At 44.0% G+C, this 27,906-nt stretch overlaps 1 protein-coding gene across 2 annotated transcripts; it reads right to left on the bottom strand.

Moving 5' to 3' along the window:
• Window positions 1-237: 237 nt before the first annotated feature.
• On the bottom strand, window positions 238-4,078 carry LOC127335635 (photosynthetic NDH subunit of lumenal location 3, chloroplastic). 2 transcript variants are annotated; one of them, XM_051362356.2, is made up of 3 exons: window positions 1,566-1,769; window positions 1,188-1,476; window positions 238-591 (listed from the first exon to the last, which is right to left on the bottom strand). In XM_051362356.2, the coding sequence occupies exons 1-3, from the start codon at window positions 1,595-1,597 to the stop codon at window positions 484-486; spliced, it is 429 nt and encodes a 142-aa protein (XP_051218316.1). In that variant the 5' UTR covers window positions 1,598-1,769; the 3' UTR covers window positions 238-483. The 2 variants fall into 2 exon arrangements, with proteins under 2 accessions (XP_051218316.1, XP_051218317.1); XM_051362357.2 differs by lacking the exon at window positions 1,566-1,769 and adding an exon at window positions 3,971-4,078 and having other exon boundaries at window positions 328-591.
• Between the last annotated feature and the right edge of the window lie 23,828 nt (window positions 4,079-27,906).

Here is a 27,906-nt window from a genome sequence, read left to right as displayed (position 1 = left end):
ATTCTCCGAAAAGAAAACTCTGTGACAGACCACGCTTTACCTACACGAGACGCACCAGGGTGTCAAAGAAGGGTGGGACTCGCACCCTGTATTTGTTTCACGCGTAGATTGGCGTATGAACAACCAGAATTCAGAACAGATGGGATCGAACGTACTACTACCTAAAGCCAGCACGAGCAAGCTGACTAGCTGAGCTCCATCAAATCCATGTGGGAGGTCTGAGTGAGACGCGTGAGATCACAGGTCCGCCTTTTAGTTTTACACTGCATTGCAGATCACTACTCGCACAAATCACCGAAACCATGAGGGCAACTGGGCAAGGCAAACTGCTAGACGCTAAAGCCATTTTAGGATATATGCACATTACACACAGGCCATCTGCGCCCGCCTCATTTCTCTCTTGTCGGCCAACCCACTTTGTACAAGTTTTAGAGCAATTTCAGGAAATGTGAAGCTCGCAGATCTTGCTCTCTCTATGTCCTGCTAATGGGACGGCACAAGCGCCGCGACCACCTCGCGGAGAGCATGAGCCGTGTCGCCGTAGCACGCCTGCATCAGTGTCACGCTTCTGTCCTTCACCGCATTGTCCAGCTGCCATTATATTTGCGCATCTTAATTCAGTTAGCATCAAACATATTCTGCTAATTTCCCATATTGGTTGCCAGATAGCGTTTTTTGTATACATTAAAGAACACCAAATAACAGTTTGCAAAAGTTGACCAAAGACTAATCTGAATAAAAAAAAATGCAGTGCGAGACACCAAAGAAGACCAAGCGCACTGGAGTTACTCTATTAGTACTTGTAGATAAAGGCCCAGTCCTGAGCCATAACAACTTCCGACAGAACAAAAGAGAATAAAAAGGTGAAAATGACTTGCTTGGGGAACGGGTATATAACTAGAATAGTCCATATAGGCTGCTGCAAGACGAACTGAACCACTTACTCTATTACTACCTTAAGAAAATGTTGAGCTGGAGGAGCAATCAAAACTTTAAATAATGTCTTACGATGGAATTGCACATTAAGTTTACTTGAAATATTGAAAATTTTATAAAATCTGGTTATCAAGGGCAGTAATGGACTGTGATAACCTTTGTATGTAATATTCGTCATGTGAATTTTGCAATACAACAAGGCAAGCTTTGAGCCAAAGTGTTTCTAGCAAGGGGAAGAAAACAATCATCACCTCGTCCATGAAGTAGAAGAACTTGTTGGCTAGCCCGGTGAGTGTCTTTTTGCGCTCATCACTCTCGCAGGAGGAGATCACACGGCTGAGGTCAATATACAAGAAGGTGGCCTTCAGCCGGAGATCCCTCTCAACTAGGTCCCACGAGTCTTCATCATCATCAATCAACAAGTCATCCTCCATCGAGAAGAGCTCAACAGCACAGTTCTTGATCCTGCAAACAGATCCCTTCAGCTCAACACCATAATCTGAATCCATTGCTTTGGTATGCTTTCTCTTATCCCGGTTTCTGTACAGAAAAGAACAAAACGATATCAGTTTATAGAGTGGGTATCTATCAATTTATAGAGTGGGTAGTGTTGAGGGAGGAGAGGTCACATGAAGGAGAGAGGAAACTGATTCTTGGACATTAAGGAAGCAACAGGTGTCACCGAGTGCACGAGAAAAAACAAACCCAGGTTGGTCAGTAAGAAGATAGAAGATGGTCAGGGGTGACGCGCTAGAAACGCTGAAAAAAGGAGGACATGTTCAGGTAACCGGTGCCTTGCAACCTTTGCAGGGTTGGAGGGCAAGGAAAGTGGCAGCAGAGGAAGCCATGGGAAATTTCTAACAGGGAAAATTTATGAGGTAGTCATATACTAGACTCCTGTAACCATAAGTCTCCTCTCTTCTTTTTCTAAAGCAAGCAGCAATAATAATTCAATAGGAGAACTCTTAGCCCTTTTTCTCATTTAAAAAATAAGATTATTTAACAGCTTGCAGGGAAAAAATAATAATTCAGTGGCCAGGTAGCAGCATAGATAAAAAAATCTTAGGAGTCAACTAAGAGATTATCTACGAACATCCGTAGTTATACAACAAATAATTCAGTATCCGGGCTTTCATTATTATGAGAGTTCACATTTGAATATTTGAAGAATATGCCAGTTCTATCCTGTTCGCTCTTCTAATGAAAGAAAAGTGTGCTTTCTCGTGTGTTCCTCATAAATAAGTAGAGAATGTAAAAAAAAAACTAAGGCATGCTTTACAGTTGTGCTCTTCTGCTATAGCTAAGTATAACATTATCAAGTTCTTTTTTAGGTAATGATATCATTATAAAGCTAAAGCTCAGTATATGAAATTTCGATGAAAAGCTATCCCCCAAAAAAATCAAACAATAGTTTTAGACAGTTATGCGCATCTTCAGATGCAGAAGCAAAGTTTGTTCTTCCATAATTGACACAGCCTATATAGCTTCTGTGGCTATTACAAGTGTGATAGCTAAAAGCTTTCTTTTTCAAAAAAAAATAAACAGCTAAAAGCTTTTGACTATCGGTTACTAGTAGTAGTTAAGAAAGCCTAGTAAGCATGCCAAACAGTGCCTTGCCATAGATTGTATTCACTTTGACCTCAAAATTGGCTTATAACTATCACTGAACAAGAAGTTCAAGCTGGCTTCTTTTTCTCTCCTATCCACTCCCCATAACTTTCAGAATGTATGAACTGGTGGTCAAGAAAATTCTGAATTTCTCGATAATAATTATGAATTACATATGCTCATTTAGAAGCTGAGTTGTGGGTCCTGGGCATTCTTCAGTCGCTGTTCAAGTCTTAAAAATAGGACATAGGATGGGGACAGGCAACGATAGCAACTGATTGAAACAACTTCCGAAAACGAAAGCTGAGGGGCCCAAATGCGGGGTTCTCCTCTCTTTTCCTCTTTGCCTCCATAGATGGGTTTACCTTCTTAAATATCTATACCGGAAGAGATAAAGCTTGGTTTCTAGGAATCTCCTAATTGGGAGCTTTGACATGTTTAATACCTTATAATGAATTTACAAGCAGATGGTTGTACCAGGTTTCACCAAGCTGCAGAAAAGTAGTGCCACCGAAAAAAAAAAGGAGAACAACGGAAACATGACAAATAAAGAGAACAGGACAGATATTTCCTCCATCAACTTGCAGAGATGGAAAGAAATCCACGGAACCAAGGAGGAATTTAGGAGCATCGTATACGGCCCATCAGCGTTATTTATTTACTTCTAATCCTCATTGGGGTGTTCCCTACTTCATCGCCGAAAGACATTTTGACTCAATTAAGGAACGCCGATGCAAAACTGAAGTGCAGCATTGTGGCTGGCGTTCAGAGTTCAGAGAACAAGCATGCATTTTGCATCGGGACTGAATTATACAATAGAGAGGGGATTAAAGTACTGCGGCAGTTAAAAAGGACAAGAAACGGCCAAGGACAATCATTTTCCCATGCTACGCTGATCAAAGCCCAGAATGTAGAGATGCGATCCGAATCAGCTGCTCCTGAACTGAATCCAAGAATCAAAGGGGGGCGGGAAAGAGCAGAGCTATCTCAGATTCCCCCTACATTACCGATCCACACTGCATCCCAAATCCGATCCGATGTTCAATCCTCGGTAATTTCTCGACTCCGCCACTAAACCGTGAGGTGTGATGCTTTCTTGTATGACATGAACGGATCAAAAGGGGTATCCAAGGGAATCTAACCAAGGAGGAGAAGAGAGGAGGAAACCTCAGTCTAGTTCTTCAGAGAGATGCTCCACCCCTTCACCACCCCACAAAAAATATGGCAACTCCTTTTCTTTATACTACAGTATGATCGATGCGATCGAAGCTAAGATTCGCCCGAGAAAACAGTGCTTCTGTTCTAGGATTCCTCTTGAATCGGAGCAAAATTACGCCCTAATGATCCTCTTAAAACAGCTTAGCCGCAGTAACTTTTATTAATTACAGGAAATAAAGCAACAGAGGAACATGGCTCGTGTTTGTACCTTGCCTTTGCCGGTTTACCCGGCGCCGCGTGACTGCTGCAGGCGAGAGAGAGAGAGAGAGAGAGAGATGGTAGTAGTTCTAGACTGGCCCCCGCCTCTACGGTTTGGTTCTACCTGGCCGTAGGGCTTTATATACACGCAGACCCTGCCTCGGGGTAAAACAGGAGGAAGACGTGCAGATTCTCTGAGGTTGGAAGTCGTGACCGTGAACCCTGTGGCTCTCCATGCAGATTGCAGGCCCGCTGCTCTTACATTAATTTGAAACTAACCTAAACTCTGATATGGAATTGTGTCACGGTAGGGTTGTAAACGGATAGGATAATTTTCGCACTGAAACCGGTACCGAATTATGTTTAAGGTATTCATATCTGATTGTAAAAAATCTGACGAATAAGGATATCCGATTTAGAAGTAGCGCTCTACGATATTTTATGGTAAATATCATGCAGATATGGATTATCTATAATTTAATTAGAATAATTCGAAGGTTTTTAACCGGATAATCTGATTTTTGAGTCAAAAGCCAAGTCAAACTCACAAGGTTATGAGTTATTGAGTTACCAAATTCATTTGGCTAGCATATTTAGCTCTAAATTTCTATCAATGCTCGAGTTTTAGCGTAAATTTCTATCAAGCTGGCAACACGCTTGGAGATTAATTGATAACCCCAATAGTCTATGTGCACACCTTCTAAAAGCCATATACCACCCTACAAGCAACCTGATCGATACTGTTTTTGTTGGTAATTCTTCAGCTGTTTGGAAAGGGATAGAGTATGGCTTGAAACCACCGAAAAAGGGTGTAATATGGAGAATGGGTAATGTCACAAGTATAAATGTATGTTTGTTTTGTGCCCTACATAGACCTACCAAATGTTGACAAGAGAGGACAATGAGTCTTCCAAAAAAAAATCTATAGGATTATCCAAGCATGCTTTATGGTTCATAATACTTATCATTCATTTTCTTACAATGTTATTTATTATTAAGCATGCTTTGCAGAATGTGGGAGTTGTCACTTTATAGTTCATTTACTTATTTTCATTCTTTATTGACTGAACCTTGTAAGACTTTGCATGATCACATAGAAGCAATGCAATAAAATCCAAATTTCATGTTAGTTTTATCACCTTTATGCTCAAAAAAGAGCATATGTTAAGCTTGGGGATGTTGATGCATATAAAATGCATACATAAACTTTGTACTTTATTAACACATATTCACACATATTTGAAACATATATACTCTTATTTTCATGTTTTATATTGATTTATGCGGATTTACCAATGATTCTCTTTATTTGGGTTATAACTTTGCAGAACAGGAAAAGCATGTTTTGTGTATTTTTTAATTTCAGAGACCTATACGGAGTCAAATTGAGTTAGGATTTCGGGGACGTCATTTTTTCATCAAGAGAAGCACCTAGAGCACTTGGACCTCACCTGGAGGGCTTGAAGGCCGAAAGAGGGCAGGTGGCGCGCCCAGCAGGGGGCACGCCACCTATGCTCTTTTTACCGTTGATCGTCCAATTCGCTTGGTTTTTTCGCGAACCGATTTCTTTTGCCCTAAAAACCCCAATATATATGAGCCCCGAAGGTTTCCGCCAGGGAGCGCCGCAGAAACACGAAATCAAAGGCTGCAACAAAAAGATTGGTGGGGGATACTCCGTTGGAGCCGCCGCCGGAGGGATCTCCACCTTCTCCAACGTCTTCCTCATCAACACCATGATCAAGAGGGAGTAGTCCACCTCTGGAATATTGATTTGTGGTAGTATCTTGATCTATTTCTCTCTTGTTCTTCATATATCTTAGTACCATATGAGCTTCCCAACATGATTATGGTCATATATGTAATTCCTGTATGGTGGATCTTTATTCCATGATACTGTGATATGAAATTTGAATCTATTTTGTGTAAGATGTATTGATAGATTCATATTATGTACCCCATTTTTAAGAATTGGTTATGATCCAACTTGTATGCAAGAACATGTGTGGGGAGATGTGTCTGTTAGATGGAGTAGCAAGGTTTTAGTGATTGGATAGTGACAACAAATTCATGATCTATTATGGCTTTGCCATTTCTTTTGCTACCTCTCTAGGGATAAAGTGAATGCATGTGCTATTTTTGTCATGTGACAAAAGTGACGATATTATTTGTTCAAGGTAGTATATTTGATATTCAAACATCATGTCAAAGTACTTATGGCTATGCTCTGTTAATTCTTAATACAATATTGCAGGGAGTTTTCCCCTTCTTGTGGAGTATAAGAGATATGTGTTGCATCATCCCTTTGTCACGTGATGGACATAACACATGCATTCACTTTATCCCTAGTTAGGTAGCAAAAGAAAGGCAAAGCCATAATAGAGATCATGAATTTGTCGTCACTATCCAATCGATCACTAAGAGCATCTCCAGTCGCGTCCCCCATACCGTTCCCAAACGACGCCGGATTGAGCGTTTGGGGGACGTGTTTTGTTCGTGCCGCGTTTGGGGGACGTAGCTTCCCAGTCGCGTCCCCCAAACAAAATTTCAGAAATTTAAACTTGAGCGAGATTCGATTAAATTCATCCAAACTTGGCATATATTACATAGATTCGAGTGAGATGAAGAATCATCACTATTGAGCACAATATCAACATTGCAATTTTCTTCACCACTCACCATATCATTACCTCGTGTCTTGCTACACGTTGGTGAAGTGGAAGAAGATGAGAACTCATCACGGCCGGAGGTGGAAGCAACTTGGAGCTCTTCATGATGTGAAGGGGAAGAGAGCTCCTCAGAGACACCACCGACCAAATGAGAAATGGATCCACCAAACATTTTCTTAAGCTTGATCCACATCTCATGAGAAGACTTTCGCTTTATATATATATATATCAAGAACCTACGAAAATCTGGTCTCAAGGAGAATAAAAGCTCATTAGATACTTGAGCTTCAAGATGTAAGTTTTTCTCATCCTCTAAAGATAGATTTTGAGGATCCATCGGAGGAGAAAAACCTACATCTAGAAATCGCTCTATATTTGGACACAAGGTCCAAAGATTACAAAGCAAGCAATTTCTCCACAAAAGATAATTTGAGCCATTAAAGATAATTGTGACATTGTGCACTATATAACTAGCCGACATCTTTACTCTCAAGGCGGTGAAGCCTTAAACAAGGAGAGACCTTGCTCTGATACCAATTGAAAGGACGAGATGTCGCCTAGGGGGGCTGAATAGGCGTTTAAAAACTCTTACGGATTTGTCTTGTAAGAATGCGGAATTAAACTAACGTTTTAGTTTACAAGCACAAACCCTAAATATGCTAAGCTCAACTAAGTGTAACAATAACAACTAGAGCTAAGCAAGATAGGCACAAGATATATGTAGCACAAGTGATAGCAATATATATGTACTTCAAGCACGATGGCTATCACAAGAAAAGAGAGCTCGGGTATAGAAATAACCGAGGCACGCGGAGACGAGGATGTATTCCCGTATTCCCTTCCTTTGCAAGAAGGTACGTCACGTTTGGAGGAGTGGAGGTCCCACGAAGGATTCCCCGTGCCATGAAGGCTCACCCTATTCTCCGAGCCACACCCACGAAGGATAATGGCCCTTTCCTTATGGTTAGTTTTTCCTCCGCTCCGGAGATGGCAAGCTCCACAACCACTTCACAAGCTCCACGAAGGAGAAGCCCGGGCCTCTTCACAATCTTCCTTGAAGAGATCACCGGAGCACCAACCGCCAAGCCAACTAGGAGGTCTCCCTCCAAGAGTAACAAGTTCACGGTCTCTCACTCAAACTAATCGTGGTGGAGAGCTCAACACTATGCAATGATGCAAAGCAAGAACACTAGAGGTGTTCAAATCCTTCACACTCAAATCCCACCAAAGCAACAAATGCTAGGATGAGATTAGAGAGGAAGAACAAAGAGGAAATCAACAAATGACTCCAAGATCTAGATCTAAAGAGTTCCCCTCACTTAGAGGAGAGATGGATTGGTGGGGATTGTAGATCTAGATCTCCTCTCTTAGATCCCTCAAGAATGAGCAAGAATCACGGGGGGAATCAAGAGATAGGGCAAGTTCTTCAAAGTCAACAATGGAGGAGAGAGAGTGGAAGAACTTCTCTTGCTCAAGGTGGAAGAAGGGATATTTATAGCCCAAGCCAAAATATAACCGTTGGGGAAGTGTCCAGCTCAACATCGGTCGAGGAGGCCTAGCGCCGGGCCGTCCGGTGCAGGACCCGATCAGACCGGGCCACAGACCGGACCAGCCGGTCCAAACCGGACCTGGCGCCGGGTCGTGATCGGGGCGGGTCTTTGTCGCGCAGAACCTGCGCCGGGGAGGCCGGTCCACCGCCCGGTCAGACCGGAGGAGGGGTGATGACCCACAAGTATAGGGGGTGTATCGTAGTATCTTCGATAAGTAAGAATGTCGATCCCAACGAGGAGCAGAAGGTGTTGACAAGCAGTTTCGATGAAGGATTCACTGTAAATGCTCACAGACAAGTATTCAGGGGGTTTTGATATAACAGTTGAATAAAGTACGAGTAAGTAAAGTGCGAGAGTAACAATTGCAGCGAGTGGCCCAATCCTTTTTAGCACAAAGGACAAGCCGGTTTGTTTACTTATAATGACCAAACGTTCTCGAGGACACACGGGATTTTAGTCTAGTGCTTTCGCTACATACGGCTAAATAATCTTCATTGTTATGATAAGTGTTGTGTGGGTGAACCTATGCTAATGTATCGCCCTTCCTAGGACTAATACATACTTGTGATTATACCCCTTGCAAGCATCCGCAACTACAAGAAAGTAATTAAGAATAAATCTAACCACAGCCTTAAACTCTGAGATCCTGCTATCCCTCCTGCATCGATATACCAACGGGGGTTTAGGTTTCTGTCACTCCGGCAACCCCGCAATTGGCAAACGAATACAAGATGCATTCCCCTAGGCCCATAAATGGTGAAGTGTCATGTAGTCGACGTTCACATGACACCACTAGAAGAATAACACCACAACTTAAATATCATACCATTGAATATTACTCAACCATAGTTCACTACTAACATTTAGACTTCACCCATGTCCTCAAGAACTAAACGAACTACTCACAAGACATCATATGGAACATGATCAGAGGTGATATGATGATGAATAACATTCTGAACATAAACTTGGTTCAATGGTTTCACTCAATAGCATCAACAACAAGTAGAGATCGATACCGGGAGAGTTTCCCCTATCAAACAATCAAGATCAAACCCAAATTGCTACGGCGATGACGGTGTCCAGCGGTGGAGACGGCGGTGATGATGGTGGAGATGATGATGATGGTGATGGAGATGATGTCCAGCTCGATGACGGTGACGATGGCGTCGATTTCCCCCTCCCGGAGGGAATTTCCCCGGCGGATTCCTGCCCGCCGGAGAGCTCTTTTCTCTCTCGGTGTTCTCCGCCCGCGCAGGCGGTCAGAACTCTTCGCGAGGTACCCTCTGTGGCTTAGGTTTTCGGGACGAAGGGTTTCGCGAAGAAAAGGAGGCGAAAGGGGCTGTGGGGCCCCCACACCACATGGTGGCGCGGCCAGGCCATGGGCCGCGCCGCCCTATGGTGTGGGCCCACCCTGGGTCCAGCTGGCTCCTCCTTCTAGCTTCCTTCGTCATCTTGAAAAATAGGATTTTTGATATAATTTCCTTCCACAGTTGATCTTCCGAAATATTGCGTTCTGACGGTGCTTTTTCCAGCAGAATCCTGGCTCCGGTGCTTGATCCTCCAATAATGATGAAACATGCAAAATAGATGAAATAACATAAGTATTATGTCCCAATATGAAATATATCAATGAATAACAGCAAATTATGATATAAAATAGTGATGCAAATTGGACGTATCAACTCCCCCCAAGCTTAGACTTCGCTTGTCCCCAAGCGAAACTGAGCTCGATAAACAGGACCACATGTTTATGGAGTGAAGAGTCGATAAATAAAATACGGACAAGAAGCATCATATTCATTCGCACAAGACATTATAGTGGACAACTTCCTCATATAACTCACCTTGAAACAAGTATAAGGTAATCACAAATAAAGGTGCATAAGAAATCATAATTGGTGATGGCAAACTTCGTTCTTGGTCAGAGAACAATTAACAGATTATACTTATCTCATTGAGCAGCGCTCTCATGTTAAAATTTATAAGGCACAACTTGCATACTCAATCATAATGGTCTCTTCATGATCATTGATAACTTGCAAAGCTATATTCATTCAGATAAAACTTGTACTAAACAAGGAAGAATAAAAGACATGACGAAGCATATCACAATATAATGGTTTGATCACAACTACTCAAATGCTTGCTTGAGATGGAGGGAAATAGGTTTACTGACTCAACATAAAGTAAAAGACAGGCCCTTCGCAGAGGGAAGCAGGGATTAAATCATGTGCTAGAGCTTTTTCAGTTTTGCAATCATATAAAGAGAATAAAAGTAACATTTTGAGAGGTGTTTGTTGTTGTCAACGACTGGTAGCGGGTACTCTAACCCCCTTGCCAGACAACCTTCAAAGAGCGGCTCCCATTTTATTTTTATTTTGTGTGGCACTCCTTCCAACCTTTCTTTCACAAACCATGGCTAACCGAATCCTCGGGTGCCTGCCAACAATCCCATACCATGAAGGAGCGCCTTTTTGTTTTAGTTTTATTGTGATGATGACACTCCCCACAACCTTTGCTTACACAAGCCATGGCTAACCGAATCCTTCGGGTGCCGTCCATCAATCACATACCATGGAGGAGTGTCTATTTAGTTTAATTAATTTGGGACTGGGAATCCCATTGCCAGCTCTTTTTGCAAAATTATTGGATAAGCGGATGAAGCCACTAGTCCATTGGTGAAAGTTGCCCAACAAGATTGAAAGATAAAACACCACATACTTCCTCATGAGCTATAAAACATTGACACAAATAAGAGATACTAAGTTTTGAATTGTTTAAAGGTAGCACATGAAGTATTTACTTGGAATGGCAGAAAATACCATGTAGTAGGTAGGTATGGTGGACACAAATGACATAGGTTTGGGTTAAGGTTTGGATGCACGAGAAGTATTCCCTCTCAGTACAGGTCTTTGGCTAGCAAGGTTAATTAGCAAGCATAAGAGTCGAGGGAAACAAACAAATATACATGTGATAGAAACAATCATGCATCTTCCTTGTAAGCACAAACAATTTTAACTTCAGAATAATAAGCTATGAGCTAACAAGAAAGAAAGAAAATGAAACATCTACATGTATTTCTCTTTTCTACTTAAACCTCAAAGTGTTGTTGCTATTGACCAATGCTAAGTTTGCCAAAACCAAATAGATTTATTCAATGCTCCCAAAGTGATACCAATACTAACAACAAGGTAAATCATATGATAGAGATTGCAAACTAGAATAAGATGTGCAATATGTAAATGATAAGACTTCTCATTAATATTCCATAACGATAACTCACACCAAGGGATACATAGATAACCAACTAAAGGAGAGATACTTCCAAACTGCAACCCATCTTATATGATAACTTCCCTACTCATGATATGACACTACTTGACAATAAAAGTAAAAGGTAGTGATGATGTGATACCGCGGCACTCCCCCAAGCTTGGAACAAACCAAGGGGATGCCAATACCGATGATGAATTACTCCTTCGGCGATGGTGGTGATGAATTCCTGACAAGCTTCTCAATAAGCTCCTGAAGCTCATCAATCCTGTATGTGAGATTGCGAATCATCTCTGAATTGTGCTCGACACGGTTAAGGAGTCTGTCCGACGGCGAGTCCCAGCTCTTGGAGTTATTTCCCCACTCTTCAGCCTCAGGCTCCTTCCCTCCTGCAGTGTTAGAACGATCTATATCCCACTGGCTAGGCAATGCTGCCTTTGGAGTCCCTTCAATTTGATTATTGAAAATTAGATTGTGGAAAGGATGGTGAATGCCTGATAGAGATGTTTTCGGAGCTAGGTAATGACGTGGAACCGCTCCTCCAGTGCGAATTCTTGCGCTCTTATTTGCACTAAAAGGGTTGTCCACCACCTTGATGCTTGCGATGGTAGCACGCGGGTGTGCGCGCGAATCTTCCTCCACCTCTTCTTCATCCTCTTCCTTGACGTCCTTGTCTTCCTCTTTCCACCCAAGATCTCGATCATCTTCACCTGGAAACTCCTTGCCCTTGTTCTTGGAGACCATGGTACTTCTAAACTGAAAACAGATCCTGGCAGAAACAGCTCGAAACAAAACACGTCGAGAAAACGATATACGGACCTCCAGGGGTCCGGGGGATTATATAGCAAAAATTTTCACGACAAACGGAAAGTACCAGATCGAACCAGAGTCGAAAAGGGGCGACGGGGCGGCCAGACAATAGGTCGGCGCGGGCCCAGGTCAGGCCGCGCCGGCCTATGGTGGCACGCCCTCGTGCGTCCTTTCCACTCCGTTTCGAACTCGTAATTTTTCATATTTTCCAAAAACAGCAAAAATATTGTTCGGAAAGTAAATTGCGTACTTTTCATTACCAAGATCATTACCTATTCAAAGTCGAGTTCTGACGGACTGTCAATTTGTCCTTTAATGAAAGCCTCCGGTGTTTCCACTTGAATAATATCAACATCAACATTATAGGAATCACCTGAGATATAATGCTTGAGTCTTTGTCCATTCACCACTTGCGTGGCATTGCCTTGGAGAGAGCTAATTTTGATTGCTCCGGAACGATACACCTCCTCGACAACATATGGTACTTCCCATTTCGAGAGTAATTTCCCTGCAAAGAATCTGAGACGAGACCGATACAATAGGACTTTATCCCCAATATTAAATTCTCTTTTGATAATCCTTCTATCATGCCATTTTTTAACTTTCTCTTTAAAGAGTTTAGCATTTTCATAAGCTTCACTTCTCCATTCATCTAGAGAACTTAATTGCAACAACCTCTTATCACCGGCAAGTTTAGGATCTTTATTTAATTCTCTAACAGCCCAATAAGCTTTGTGCTCTAGTTCTAAAGGTAAATGACAAGCTTTCCCATAAACCATTTTATAAGGTGGCATTCCCATGGGATTTTTATAAGCAGTTCTATAAGCCCATAGTGCATCCTTCAATTTACTAGCCCAATTCTTTCTAGTTTTATTAACGGTCTTTCCCAAAATAGATTTAATCTCTCTATTTGATAATTCTACTTGACCACTAGTTTGAGGATGATAAGCAGAAGCAATTCTATGATTAATACCATACTTAGCAAGAGTTTTTCTAAAACCTCCATGAATAAAATGAGAACCTCCATCAGTCATAATATATCTAGGCACTCCAAATCTAGGAAAAATAATATCTAAAAGCATTCTTAAAGAGGTCTCACCATCAGCACTTTTTGTAGGTATAGCTTCCACCCATTTAGTAACATAATCAACAGCAACAAGTATGTGAGTGTTACCTTCCGAAGACGGAAAAGGTCCCATGAAGTCAAATCCCCAACAATCTGTTATCACCAGAATTTGACCGAGTCAGATGTGGGCCGCGATCAAGATTGGATTTGAAGAATATACATGGAGGAAATACGTGAATCGGCCTGTTATGCAAAGTTTGGGCTAGTTGGCCCGTGTATCTGTAATATAGTAGATCGCATCTTAGATTAAAAGATAGAGTTTTACTCGTGCACGGTTAGGTGCACACCTAAATTAGAAAGTCCCCTGGACTATAAATATGTACCTAGGGTTTATGGAATAAACAACAACCAACGTTCAACCACAAATCAATCTCGGCGCATCGCCAACTCCTTCGTCTCGAGGGTTTCTACCGGTAAGCATCATGCTGCCTAGATCGCATCTTGCGATCTAGGCAGCACAAGCTTATTTACGTTGTTCATGCGTTGCTCGTACTGAAGCCTTTTTGATGGCGAGCAACGTAGTTATCTTAGATATGTTAGGGTTAGCATTGTTCTTCGTATCATATGCTATCGTAGTGCAACCCTTGCATATCTGGCCGCCCTTACACCTATCTTAGGTGTAGGGGCGGCACCCCGCTTGATCATTATTTAGTAGATCCGATCCGTTACGGTTGCTCCTTGTTCTTCAAGGATTAGTTTAATATCTGCAATAGTTAGGCCTTACAAAGGGTTGGAGGATCCAGCGACGCGTAGGGTGTCGTTTGCTAGCCCTAGACAGGATGTTCCGAGGATCAACCTCGTGTTGGTTTTTAGGCCTTGTCTAGGACCGGCTTACGATCACCGTACGTGACCGCGAGGCCCAATCGTGAGTAGGATGATCCGATTATGCGGTGAAAACCCTAAATCGTCGTAGATCGCTTTAGCTTTATCTTGATCAAGCAGGACCACCATATATTCGTGCACCTCGTACGAATCATGGGTGGATCGGCTCCTTGAGCCGATTCACAGGATAACCTGAGAGCCGATCGAGGCTCGTATTTAATGTTTACGTGTATGCCATGCAGGAAACTAAGCGAGGCATCTCCATCACCTTCCTGACCAGGTATAGGTCAGGTGGCACGCCCTTGCATCAGCATCGGACGTGTGTACCAGAGGCTTTGTGGGCCGTCGCTCGGAGGGACCAGGGCTAGCCGCAGCCCTAAGTTGTTCCCGACTCTACTGTGTTGCCCGTCGCTGCCCGCCGGTGGGTTTTGACCGCAACACATTCTGGCACGCCCGGTGGGACAAGCTTCGACATCAACCACATCGCCATCTACATCTGAGATGGCGGACGGCACCCCAGTCACGTACGAGGATCTGACCGACGAGCTCAAGAAGAAGTATGACGAGGTCAAAGCAATCCTCGAAGCCGACCTCATCGGCTCTTTTCACAGAACCCGTTCACATGGCATCAGGTGGAAGGGGTTCTCGCCTGATGGTGCGCTCGATGGGATAGACCTCTCTGCCCCGTCAGAAGAACGCACCAGGTCCCTACGTCAGGAGATCAACTACATGGTGGCTCACTCGCTGCACCGCCACTCTGAGAACCTGGTGAACACTTTGGAGCGTGTCGCTCTCCGGGTGATCCAGGAGATCATGAGGCACCAGTACTCTCCGTCAGGACCAGCTCTCGGGACACACCAAGGAGAGATGCCACTCCAGTCCCGTCCACCGCTGCCATTTGCGTTGGCAGCACCAGAAGTGCCGAATTCACCGGCATTCGTCGTCTACAAGATCGGTGGTGACCCTAGTGACTGCCAGTTCTTGCATGAGGCGCCTAAGGAGATCTCTCACGGGTACATGTGCACATACGTGCCAGACTGCGGTAACTGGGCACTCACAAACCAGGCCGCAACATCAGGGACTTATGGGAAAGTAGGAGGAACGTCGGCGACAGATCTTGAGAAGCAGACGTGGCTAGCTAAGTATGCCACTCCGACGAACCTCCAGAGCTCAGCTCCTGCAGTTGGCTCAGAGCTGGAAAAGCAAGCATGGCTGGCTAAGTACGCCACCCCGGCGAATCTTCAGAGTTCGACTCCTGCAGCCAGCACCGTGGATCAGATCAGCACGATCCTGAGGGACCAGTTCGGCATGGTGCCGAAAAGGAGGACAATCGGCTATTCCAAGCCGTACCCCGATGAATACGAGTTGGTCCCGCTACCACCCAAGTATCGGCTCCCTGACTTCTCCAAGTTCAGTGGATCAGATGGTTCCAGCTCCATCGAGCATGTGAGCCGATATTTGGCACAACTAGGAACGGCCTCAGCGTCGGATCCACTACGCGTGAGGTTCTTCGCACAGTCCCTCACGGGATCGGCTTTTGGGTGGTACACTTCGTTGCCACCGGACTCGATCCGGACTTGGAAGCAGTTGGAAGAACAGTTCCACATGCAGTTTCACTCAGAAGCTTCCGAGGCCGGCATTGCCGATCTAGCTCAAATACGTCAGAAGCGTGGAAAAACCGTGGCAGAATACATCCAGCGCTTCAGGAATCTGAGGAACCGATGTTATTCGGCTCGTGTGACTGAAAAAGAAGCAGTCGAGTTGGCAGTGGTGGACCTTGCCTCACAAATCAAGGACATGGCCTCCCAAGCAGACTATCCTTCACTGGCGCACATGGTTCAGAAACTGTCAGCATATGAACAGCGCCACCTGGACTTGTACCAGGACAAATTCAAGCGTGCAGTAGTCCTGGTCGAGGCAGAGGAAGACGAAGTTTCCGCGGGAGATCAAGAGGTAGCAGTGGCTGAATGGACTCGGGGGGCAACCCCCGTGTCCTGCAAATGGGTTAAGCCACCAGGTCCGCCCAGAGGGTTCGATTTTGACGTGACCAAAACTGAGCAAATCTTCGACCTCTTACTCAAGGAGAAGCAGTTGAAGATACCCGAAGGCCTCAAATTCCCCACGGTGCACGAGCTAAATGGAAAGCCATACTGCAAATGGCATAACTCACTCTCCCATGCCACCAACGACTGCAGGGTGTGGCATCAGCACATCCAAATGGCGATAGAACAAGGACGACTGATTTTCAACCAGTACGCCATGAAGGTCGACACCCACCCCTTTCCCGCCGTTAACATGGTGGAGTGCACTTACACTGAAGGTTGCCAGCCAGGATCCTCATTCAGTATCAACATGGTAGGACCTGGGCACCACTCTGGCAAGGATGGAGACGAGGGCAGCTGCTCTCGTAGCAAGGACACAGAGGAGGCCGCTCCACGCGATCGGCTCCGTCACGATGGCAAGCGCTACGTCACAGAGGGAGAAGTGAAGAATATAAGATATCAGCGACCTCTCTCTGATCACCTCCTCAACAAGTATGTGAGTCAATATAGCCAACGCCGACGATCCAGCAACGATGATGATAGAGACCGTCTGGCTGGAGAAGCCAGAAGACATCGTCGGCATGATCGCGATGAGGAGGAGTACAAGCGCCGTGCCAAAGAAAAGTCGAGGGAGCAGGACGACGAGGATAGGCACTGGGACTGCCCCTTCTTCAGACACTGCTGGGATTCAGGAATGAGCCGATTACCTACAATCGGCAATTGCCCAGAATGTAACCAGAAGAAGAAGGAGGCAGCCAACGTGTCTGTATTCCAACGCTTAGGGCCTTTCCCACCTCGAAGCAAACGCGCTGAGTCCCCTCAGATGGAAGATCTCGAGGATTCAGAAGACGAGAGGGAAGAACAAGAAGACAGGTACCACCGGCCAAGGTGGTGCCCTGATGGACTCAGCCGTTCCCAAAAGCGTAGGGTTCAGCGATTGCGCGGCTTGGAGGAAGCCGAAAGGTTATACCTGCACACGCTAAGAAAGGCGCGGCCTGATCTGGCCGCGAAAATTCAGCGAACCCTGGATGAAGAGGGTCGACCACGAAAAATGGAGTGGCGCCCCAAGCAAAGGAAAGCCGATGATGAGACATCGGCTGGCACAAACATGGTGCTCATCCTTCCGACGGAGTTTAGTGCTCCAGGATTACACGAGGTACCCAATTTGGACGACTGCGAGCGCATCGACGTGACGAAGGGCAGGGTTAGGCTGGTTTTATCCACTGGCCTGACCGTGTAGCAAGAGTAAACCGATGAGCAATTGTGGCGAGGCCGATCCTTGGGATCGGCCCCCAAAGATATATGAAGGAAAATTACACTACCTTCATTGAGCGCTTCGATCAATATGGAGGCCGATTCCAGCAATCGGCCAAAATTATCCTCACCACATGTTCTGCTTGTATGCAACGTCGATCTACTGGGCAGCGGTTTACGTCGGCTGATGAGTCAGGGAAAATCAACATTGGTCCTACCAAAGCCGACATGCAAATACGGTGCCTTTGCTAAACTACAGAGCCGATATTTGCAGTTACCTGACAGATTCGGCTCGGGGGGGCACCTAAACCAGATGAACATGTGCAGGTGAACATGTGTGCAGTGAAACATTGGGGGCCGATTAGAAAAATCGGCCAGTAAAAAAAAATTTCATGACATACAGCCGATGCACAGCCATCGACTCTAGTATAACTACGCAGGATCTACTGGCTACGTGTTCAAAGCACGGATCTTCACCAAGTCCAGTTCAGCTGTGGGGCCTTCTGCTTCCTTGAGAGCTTCCTCAGGCCTTCTGCTTCCTTGAGAGCTTCCTCAGCTACCTTGAGCCGATTCTGGTGCCTGAACCTTCTTGTCGAGGATTTTCAGCCCTTGGTGCTAGTTCAGCAGTGCTGTCAGAAGAGATATATCGGCTTTCGAGGGAAGAAAGGTAATCGGCTTTGGTGCATCCTCACCGACATTCTCGCCTTAAGTAAGGCTCGGGGGGCAGCGGGCTTGGTAGATGCTCTGTTTAGGAACCGATTGGGGTACCATCGGCTGATCCTTCGTCGCAACCTTCTTCACAAAATGATGAGTGTTTGAAGAAGACCATTGGGTCTGGTTGGAAGAATTCAAAGGCTTTCCTGAGGACTCTACATTGTCCACCAGATCTCAAGATCATCAGTTGAAGGATTGAAGGATGGATTTTAAAGGACCGATGCGTTGCTATCGGCTCATTACGCATTGGCTAAGGGGATAAATCGGTAAAATCAGATTGAGAGGAAATCGGCTAAATTAAGCTCAAAGGAAATCGGCAAAATCAAATTGGGAGAAGTTCTTCATTGATAAGCAAGATTTCTTACATAAAGAGCTGATTGCTCTCAAAAGGAAGTACTAGGGGATACATTACCCCATCTACTACTACTGATCCTATGCTAAAGGTCCTATCTACGGGCCGTCGCTGCCCTCGTCGTCGCCGTCGTCGCCGCTGTCGGCGCTACTCCCGGCGGGCTCGTCGTCGCTGCTCCAGTGGCCGCCGGCCGGGCCCTCATTGTCCTCATCCTCCTCGTCAGCGTCGTCATCGTCGCTGTCGAAGTCGCTGAGGTTCCCCGGCCAGGGGCAGAACCGTTTGGCCGGCGGCTCATCGGAGGAGGTGTCGTCCTCCTCCTCCTCCTCCTTCTCCTCCTCCTCCTCCTCGGGAGAGGTGAAGTCGTCACAGGAGAAGCGATCGTCATCGCTCTCCTCCTCCATTTCCTCGTCGGCGAGGAAGCGGAGGTCGCTTTCCCCGTCGGTCAAGGACTTGTCGTCCTCAGACCAGACGGAGAAGTCATGGCTGGGCTCCTCCCCGGCCTCGATGGCGCGGCGGGTATTGGCTGCATGGACCTCCGCCGGATTCGGCTCCGGCGTCGGCTCGCGGGAAGAGGAGGACTGGGTGGAAAGATCCGATGGAGCAGAGGAGGAAGAAGACATGGTGGCGCAGGAGGGCTTTTGGGAGTGCTAATGCGAAGGGGATGCGGAAGTAAACTGTTCGGAGCGGTTAAATAAAAGGGGATATAGTGGAAATTCAATGCCACAGCAGTTTCCGAGGAAGTGGTGCCTAAAAAAAACTACCAGGTCACGCGGAGAAGTTGAGAAGGCAAGGCATCATGATGAAGGATACTGCGACGGTTCTGCCACGACATGACCCAACGAAGGAAAAGCAGAGTGATTTTGGAATTATCAATTCCAAAACCAGGGGGGCATGTGTTATCACCAGAATTTGACCGAGTCAGAGGTGGGCCGCGATCAAGATTGGATTTGAAGAATATACATGGAGGAAATACGTGAATCGGCCTGTTATGCAAAGTTTGGGCTAGTTGGCCCGTGTATCTGTAATATAGTAGATCGCATCTTAGATTGAAAGATAGAGTTTTACTCGTGCACGGTTAGGTGCACACCTAAATTAGAAAGTCCCCTGGACTATAAATATGTACCTAGGGTTTATGGAATAAACAACAACCAACGTTCAACCACAAATCAATCTCGGCGCATCGCCAACTCCTTCGTCTCGAGGGTTTCTACCGGTAAGCATCATGCTGCCTAGATCGCATCTTGCGATCTAGGCAGCACAAGCTTATTTACGTTGTTCATGCGTTGCTCGTACTGAAGCCTTTTTGATGGGGAGCAACGTAGTTATCTTAGATATGTTAGGGTTAGCATTGTTCTTCGTATCATATGCTATCGTAGTGCAACCCTTGCATATCTGGCCTCCCTTACACCTATCTTAGGTGTAGGGGCGGCACCCCGCTTGATCATTATTTAGTAGATCCGATCCGTTACGGTTGCTCCTTGTTCTTCAAGGATTAGTTTAATATCTGCAATAGTTAGGCCTTACAAAGGGTTGGAGGATCCAGCGACACGTAGGGTGTCGTTTGCTAGCCCTAAACAGGATGTTCCGAGGATCAACCTCGTGTTGGTTTTTAGGCCTTATCTAGGACCGGCTTACGATCACCGTACGTGACCGCGAGGCCCAATCGTGAGTAGGATGATCCGATTATGCGGTGAAAACCCTAAATCGTCGTAGATCGCTTTAGCTTTATCTTGATCAAGCAGGACCACCATATATTCGTGCACCTCGTACGAATCATGGGTGGATCGGCTCCTTGAGCCGATTCACAGGATAACCTGAGAGCCGATCGAGGCTCGTATTTAATGTTTACGTGTATGCCATGCAGGAAACTAAGCGAGGCATCTCCATCACCTTCCTGATCAGGTATAGGTCAGGTGGCACGCCCTTGCATCAGCATCGGACGTGTGTACCAGAGGCTTTGCGGGCCGTCGCTCGGAGGGACCAGGGCCAGCCGCATCCCTAAGTTGTTCCCGGCTCTACTGTGTTGCCCGTCGCTGCCCGCCGGTGGGTTTTGACCGCAACACAATCAAACGGTTCAATAACAAGAGTATAATTCATAGGCATTTCATTACCTCTGGAGATATTACCAACCCTTTGGCATTCATCACAAGATAAAATAAACTTTCTCGCATCTTTGAAGAGAGTTGGCCAATAAAAACCTGATTGTAGAACCTTTTGCGCGGTTCTTTCTCCGGCGTGATGTCCTCCATAAGCACTACCATGACATTTACTCAATATCTCTTGTTGTTCAGATTCGGGAACACATCTTCGCATAATACCATCCACTCCTTCTTTGTATAAGTGTGGGTCATCCCAGAAATAATGCCTCAAGTCATAAAAGAATTTCCTCCTTTGCTGAGCTGAAAAGGTTGGAGGCAAGTACTTGGAAACAATAAATTTAGCATAATCAGCATACCAAGGACTGTCTCGTGAGCTCACTTTTATTGCAGCCAATTATTCATTTGGAAAACTATCATTAACAGGAACAGGATCATAAGCAATATTTTCCAATCTAGACAAATTATCAGCAACAGGATTATCAGCACCTTTCCTATCTACAATATGTAAATCAAATTCTTGCAAAAGAAGTACCCATCTAATAAGCATCGGCTTAGCATCTTTCTTTGTCATAAGGTATCTAATTGCAGCATGATCAGTATGAATAGTAACTTTTGAATCAACAATATAAGATCTAAATTTATCGCAAGCAAAGACTACAGCTAATAATTCTTTTTCAGTTGTAGCATAATTTCTTTGAGCAGCATCAAGAGTTTTACTAGCATAATGAATAACATTCAGTTTTTTATCTACTCGCTGTCCAAGAACAGCGCCTACAGCAAAATCACTAGCATCACACATAATTTCAAAGGGTAAGTTCCAATCAGGAGGTTCAACTATAGGAGCAGTTGTTAAGGCTTTCTTTAGAGTTTCAAAAGCTTCCTTACAATCAACATCAAAAACAAATGGTACATCTTTTTGAAGAAGATTAGTAAGAGGTTTTGAAATCTTGGAGAAATCTTTAATAAATCTCCTATAAAACCCAGCATGACCAAGAACACTACGAATACCTTTAACATCCCTAGGATAGGGCATCTTCTCAATTGCTTCAACTTTAGCTCTATCAACTTCAATACCTCTTTCAGAAATTTTATGTCCCAATACAATTCCTTCATTGACCATAAAGTGGCATTTCTCCCAATTAAGAACAAGGTTAGTTTCTTCACATCTCTGCAAAACTTTATCAAGGTTTCGCAAGCAACTATCAAAAGAATTCCCATAGACGGAAAAATCATCCATGAATACCTCTACAATACTCTCACAAAAACCATGAAAAATAGCAGACATACATCTTTGAAAAGTAGCAGGAGCATTACATAAACCAAAAGGCATACGTCTATAAGCATAAGTTCCATAGGGACAAGTGAAAGTGGTTTTCTCCTGATCTTTAGCTTTAACAGCAATTTGTGAAAACCCAGAATAACCATCAAGAAAACAAAAATGAGTATTTTTAGACAATCTTTCTAGCATTTGATCAATAAATGGTAAAGGGTAATGATCTTTCTTAGTAACTTTATTAACTTTTCGAAAATCAATGCACATTCTATACCCTACAACTACTCTTTGAGGGATGAGCTCATCATTATCATTAGGCACAACAGTCATTCCTCCTTTCTTGGGAACGCAATGCACAGGACTAACCCATCTACTATCAGCAATAGGATATATAATACCAGCTTCAAGAAGTCTTAATACCTCATTCCTTACCACTTCCTTCATCTTCGGAATTAGACGACGCTGATATTCAACAACAGGCTTTGCATCATCTTCCATATTAATAGCATGTTGGCAAATAGAAGGAGAAATCCCTTTCAAATCATCAAGAGTGTAGCCAATAGCTCCTCGGTGCTTCTTCAATATTTCCAATAACCTTTCTTCCTCAATCTCTGAAAGCTTAGAACTAATAATAACAGGATATATTTTCTTATCATCAATATGAGCATATTTAAGATTATCAGGCAAAGGCTTTAAATCAAAAACAGGATCTTCCTTTGGTGGTGGTGTTGTACCCAAATCTTCCACCGGTAAATCATGCTTGAGAATAGGTTGGCGAAGAAAAATTTCCTCAAGCTCATCTCTTTCTTTCCTAAAAACTTCACTCTCGCTATCCTCCAAATGTTGCTGCAAAGGATTATTAGGAACAAGAACAATAGATGCACACTGTTCCATTTTAAAATCATCACTAGGCAAATCAGCTTTATAAGGAGTTTTGGTAAATTTAGAGAAGTTAAACTCATAAGATTCACCAGCAAATTTAGTCAAAATTTTCTCTTTCTTGCAATCTATAATAGCTCCACAAGTATTTAGAAAAGGTCTACCAAAAATAATAGGACAATAATCACTAGCAGCAGAACCAAGTACCAAAAAGTCAGCAGGATATTTAATCTTACCGCATAAAACTTCCACATCTCGAACAATACCAATTGGAGAAATAGTTTCTCTATTAGCCAGCTGAATAACCACATCAATATCTTCAAGTTCACAAGAATCAATTTCATGCATAATCTCCGTGTAAAGCTCATAAGGAATAGCACTAACGCTTGCACCAATATCACATAATCCATAATAGCAATGATCACCAATTCTAACAGATAGCATAGGAACACTAGCTTGTTTGGGTTTATTAGGATGCGAAACAATATTAGAAGCATCTTCACAGAAAATAATATGACCATCCTCCACATTTTCAATCACAAGATCTTTAACTATTGCAACAGCAGGTTCAACTTTTATTTGTTCTTCAGGTTCTACAGGTTTCTTTTCACTTTTATGAACCGCACTATTTATAACAGAGTACTCCTTCATTTTAGCAGGGAAAGGAGTTTTTTCAATATAAGCTTCAGGAATAACATGATCAACAGTTTCAACTACAACGCATTTATTAATAGATGAATCAATTTTATCTTTATACGGTTCATGATACTTATCAAAATTCTTCTTTGGCAATTCATAATGAGAGGCAAAAGCTTTATAAAGATTTGCAGCAACTTGAGAATCAAGACCATATGTAGCACTCATATTACGAAATTTATCAGTATCCATAAAAGCTTCAATGCATTTATAATCATAAATTATACCTGATTCTCTATCCTTGTCGTTCTCCCAACCTTCAGTATTTTCTTGGATCCGATCAAGAAGATCCCTTTTAAACTCTTCTTTGTTGCGTGTAAATGATCCAGAACAAGAAGTATCCAGCAAGGTCTTGTCTTGAAAAGAAAGTCTTGCATAGAAATTATCAATAATAACATTACCAGGAAGCTCATGAATGGGGCATTTGAGCAGTAAAGACTTCAATCTCCCCCAAGCTTGGGCAATACTCTCTCCGTCATGAGGCCAAAAATTATATATGCAATTCCAATCCTTGTGAATTTCACTTGGAGGATAGAACTTAGAATAAAACCGGGGCACAATATCATTCCATTCAAGAGAATCCCCATTATCCAGTAATTTATACCAATGCGCCGCTTTACCAGACAGCGATAAAGAGAATAGTTTCTTCCTCACTTCATCCATAGCAATACCTGCACACTTGAATAAACCGCATAATTCATGTAAGAACAATAAATGATCTCCAGGGTGGACAGTTCCATCCCCTTCATAGCGGTTATCCATAACACGTTCAATAATTTTCATAGGTATTTTATATGGTATCACTTCCTCACCTGGCGCCTCATCCACTACCGTTGCAGTAGTAGTAGATTTCCCAAATAAAAATTGAAGAGAAGATCTCTCCATAATGACTTATAGCAGCAGGCAGAAATAAAATCAGCACAAACAGTAAAGGTTTTCCTTACCAATTCCACTTACCAATAGCGCTTCACTCCCCGGCAACGGCGCCAGAAAATAGTCTTGATGGCCCACAAGTATAGGGGGTGTATCATAGTATCTTCGATAAGTAAGAATGTCGATCCCAACGAGGAGCAGAAGGTGTTGACAAGCAGTTTCGATGAAGGATTCACTGTAAATGCTCACAGACAAGTATTCAGGGGGTTTTGATGTAACAGTTGAATAAAGTACGAGTAAGTAAAGTACGAGAGTAACAATTGCAGCGAGTGGCCCAATCCTTTTTAGCACAAAGGACAAGCCGGTTTGTTTACTTATAATGACCAAACGTTCTCGAGGACACACGGGATTTTAGTCTAGTGCTTTCGCTACATACGGCTAAATAATCTTCATTGTTATGATAAGTGTTGTGTGGGTGAACCTATGCTAATGTACCGCCCTTCCTAGGACTAATACATACTTGTGATTATATCCCTTGCAAGCATCCGCAACTACAAGAAAGTAATTAAGAATAAATCTAACCACAGCCTTAAACTCTGAGATCCTGCTATCCCTCCTGCATCGATATACCAACGGGGGTTTAGGTTTCTGTCACTCCGGCAACCCCGCAATTGGCAAACGAATACAAGATGCATTCCCCTAGGCCCATAAATGGTGAAGTGTCATGTAGTCGACGTTCACATGACACCACTAGAAGAATAACACCACAACTTAAATATCATACCATTGAATATTACTCAACCATAGTTCACGACTAATATTTAGACTTCACCCATGTCCTCAAGAACTAAACGAACTACTCACAAGACATCATATGGAACATGATCAGAGGTGATATGATGATGAATAACATTCTGAACATAAACTTGGTTCAATGGTTTCACTCAATAGCATCAACAACAAGTAGAGATCGATACCGGGAGAGTTTCCCCTATCAAACAATCAAGATCAAACCCAAATTGCTACGGCGATGGCGGTGATGATGGTGGAGATGATGATGATGGTGATGGAGATGATGTCCAGCTCGATGACGGTGACGATGGCGTCGATTTCCCCCTCCCGGAGGGAATTTCCCCGGCGGATTCCTGCCCGCCGGAGAGCTCTTTTCTCTCTGGTGTTCTCCGCCCCGCAGAGGCGGCTGTAACTCTTCGCGAGGTACCCTCTGTGGCTTAGGTTTTCGGGACGAAGGGTTTCGCGAAGAAAAGGAGGCGAAAGGGGCTGTGGGGCCCCCACACCACATGGTGGCGCGGCCAGGCCATGGGCCGCGCCGCCCTATGGTGTGGGCCCACCCTGGGTCCAGCTGGCTCCTCCTTCTGGCTTCCTTCGTCATCTTGAAAAATAGGATTTTTGGTATAATTTCCTTCCACAGTTGATCTTCCGAAATATTGCGTTCTGACGGTGCTTTTTCCAGCAGAATCCTGGCTCCGGTGCTTGATCCTCCAATAATGATGAAACATGCAAAATAGATGAAATAACATAAGTATTGTGTCCCAATATGAAATATATCAATGAATAACAGCAAATTATGATATAAAATAGTGATGCAAATTGGACGTATCAAGGGGCTGGATGTGGCCGGTCCAAACCGGGCCTGTGACCGGGCCATGACCGGGACACTTCTGTGTCTTACAGTACATGGCCCGGTTGGCACTAGTCCACGGGCCGGTTTGAACCGGGCCATCCGGTGGGACGGCCGGTCACGCCGGGCGAGAAACCTGGCCAGCAGGAAAAACATGTTATACAAAAACTGTGATAACTTTTGTGTACGGACCCCGATTGACATGAAACAAATTTTGTTGGAAATATGGATATTCCTCACAGGATATTTTTAGATGTTTTTAGAGAGTGAGTCTCCCACCGTCAAGAAACAGTGAAGACGTCCAAACTCAAAAACGAGAAGATGCATGCGGATTTCGTTTTCGATGAACTTGGGCTTGTTGTAAAGCTAGCAAGAAGCTCAAGAACCTCTCACGGAGAAACACCAAGAAGAAATAGGTATATGCAAAATATGCAAAGGATTGAGCTCCCTAAGACGATGTGATCAAGTTACCCAACCGAAAGCCCCTCTTGATAGTGCGGCTATCTATCCTATAATCCGGTCTCCCATCAACCACCTTGAGACCGGTAAAAGGAAAACCTATAAAGGCCATACCTTTGCCTTGCGCATCCCGCTTGATCTTGATGATAATTCTTCAAGCTTCACTCAAGCCGGAATGCCTCACTTTTGATGCATGCCCATGGAAAGATACCTAACCCACATAGACAACACAAGGACACATATATGATGGATTAGTTCATGAAGCACAATTGACAAGGCTTACCATACCACGTGACTTCACGTGGCACATTCTTCATGCTTCATGTGTTGACCAAATTTGAATCTATTCTTCAGTCTTTGTATTGGTCAACCTTGTATCTTCTCATGCTCTATCATACTATCTTTAGGTGTATAAAGAATTCTTCACTTGGAATCAAGCTCTCAAGATCTTGATCATTCATTGCTTATCACATAAGCTAGAGCTTGGCTAATATTGAGTTTCACATAGGAACTCCATCTTCATTTCTTCTTCTTGATCATATCACATATATATATTCAAATTGATGATCTTGATGCCAATACACAAGGTATATTTTTTATCTTCATGGCATCCATACTTGAATCCAACACATGGAATACAAGTAGTACCTATGGAATATTCCTTCATATAAACTCAATGAAAACATTAGTCCATAGGGGTTGTCATTAATTACCAAAACCACACATAGGGGCAATATACCCTTACAGTTCCCATGCCTGGCTTTATATATACAACCAGGCTAGGGTTTACAATAGTCCTAGTCTATTACATATTGGAGTTTCCTTCTTTGAGCTTTTATTAGTCGATACTACATGCCGGTCCAGTTTGTCGAGTCCTCGTGCTAGTTCACCTCCATAATCCACACCAAGTATAGCAATGTCGGGTACCCGATAGGGTATACCCACGTCAGACGCCTTTGTCGGAACCGACCAAATCCCACCATCTTCTCCTTTGATGGTACATTGACAAGGAGAATTCAGTTGGAGGTTTCGTCTTCGAAGGTGGCTGGCGTGGAGCGAGACGTTGCTCGGTGTTCTTCTTAGGATAGGCTCTCTTGTCTCGGAGTTGTTTTTTCGTTGGTGGCTATCTTCAGACTAGCCCGGAGTGGAGTTTCCAGTGCGCTCGTTGTTTGCAGCGAGTTGTAGTTACTTGTATTCAAAATTCTGCCTTCAATAAAGATAAAGTACGCCCTCGCACAACCGGGGGTGCATCTAGCTCTCGACCAAATGACACTAGACCGGTGTGGAATTCATCTCTACCCCAAAAGATGAAAAAAAATCCTAGAAAATCGTCTCCGGTGCCTTGGCTACTGATGTGAAAGTGCGGTCTCGACACCTAGATGTTGTTGGAAGTTTTCGTTTGTGCGGCATGACAGA

This window comes from Lolium perenne, chromosome 2, assembly GCF_019359855.2.
Source record: "Lolium perenne isolate Kyuss_39 chromosome 2, Kyuss_2.0, whole genome shotgun sequence".
NCBI classification, from domain to species: Eukaryota; Viridiplantae; Streptophyta; class Magnoliopsida; order Poales; family Poaceae; genus Lolium; species Lolium perenne.
The sequence above is the reverse complement of the archived record's forward strand: the minus strand, read 5'-3'. Positions and strand labels throughout refer to the sequence as shown.

What these genes read in the sequence shown, in the direction of transcription:
- LOC127335635 (XM_051362356.2), bottom strand. Translation starts at nt 1,597, where the DNA reads ATGTCCAAGAATCAGTTTCCTCTCTCCTTCAT. An exon ending in CAGTTTCCTCTCTCCTTCAT is followed by an intron (nt 1,477 to 1,565) that starts GTGACCTCTCCT and finishes TTTTCTGTACAG; the next exon opens with AAACCGGGATAAGAGAAAGC. An exon ending in TCTTCTACTTCATGGACGAG is followed by an intron (nt 592 to 1,187) that starts GTGATGATTGTT and finishes ATATAATGGCAG; the next exon opens with CTGGACAATGCGGTGAAGGA.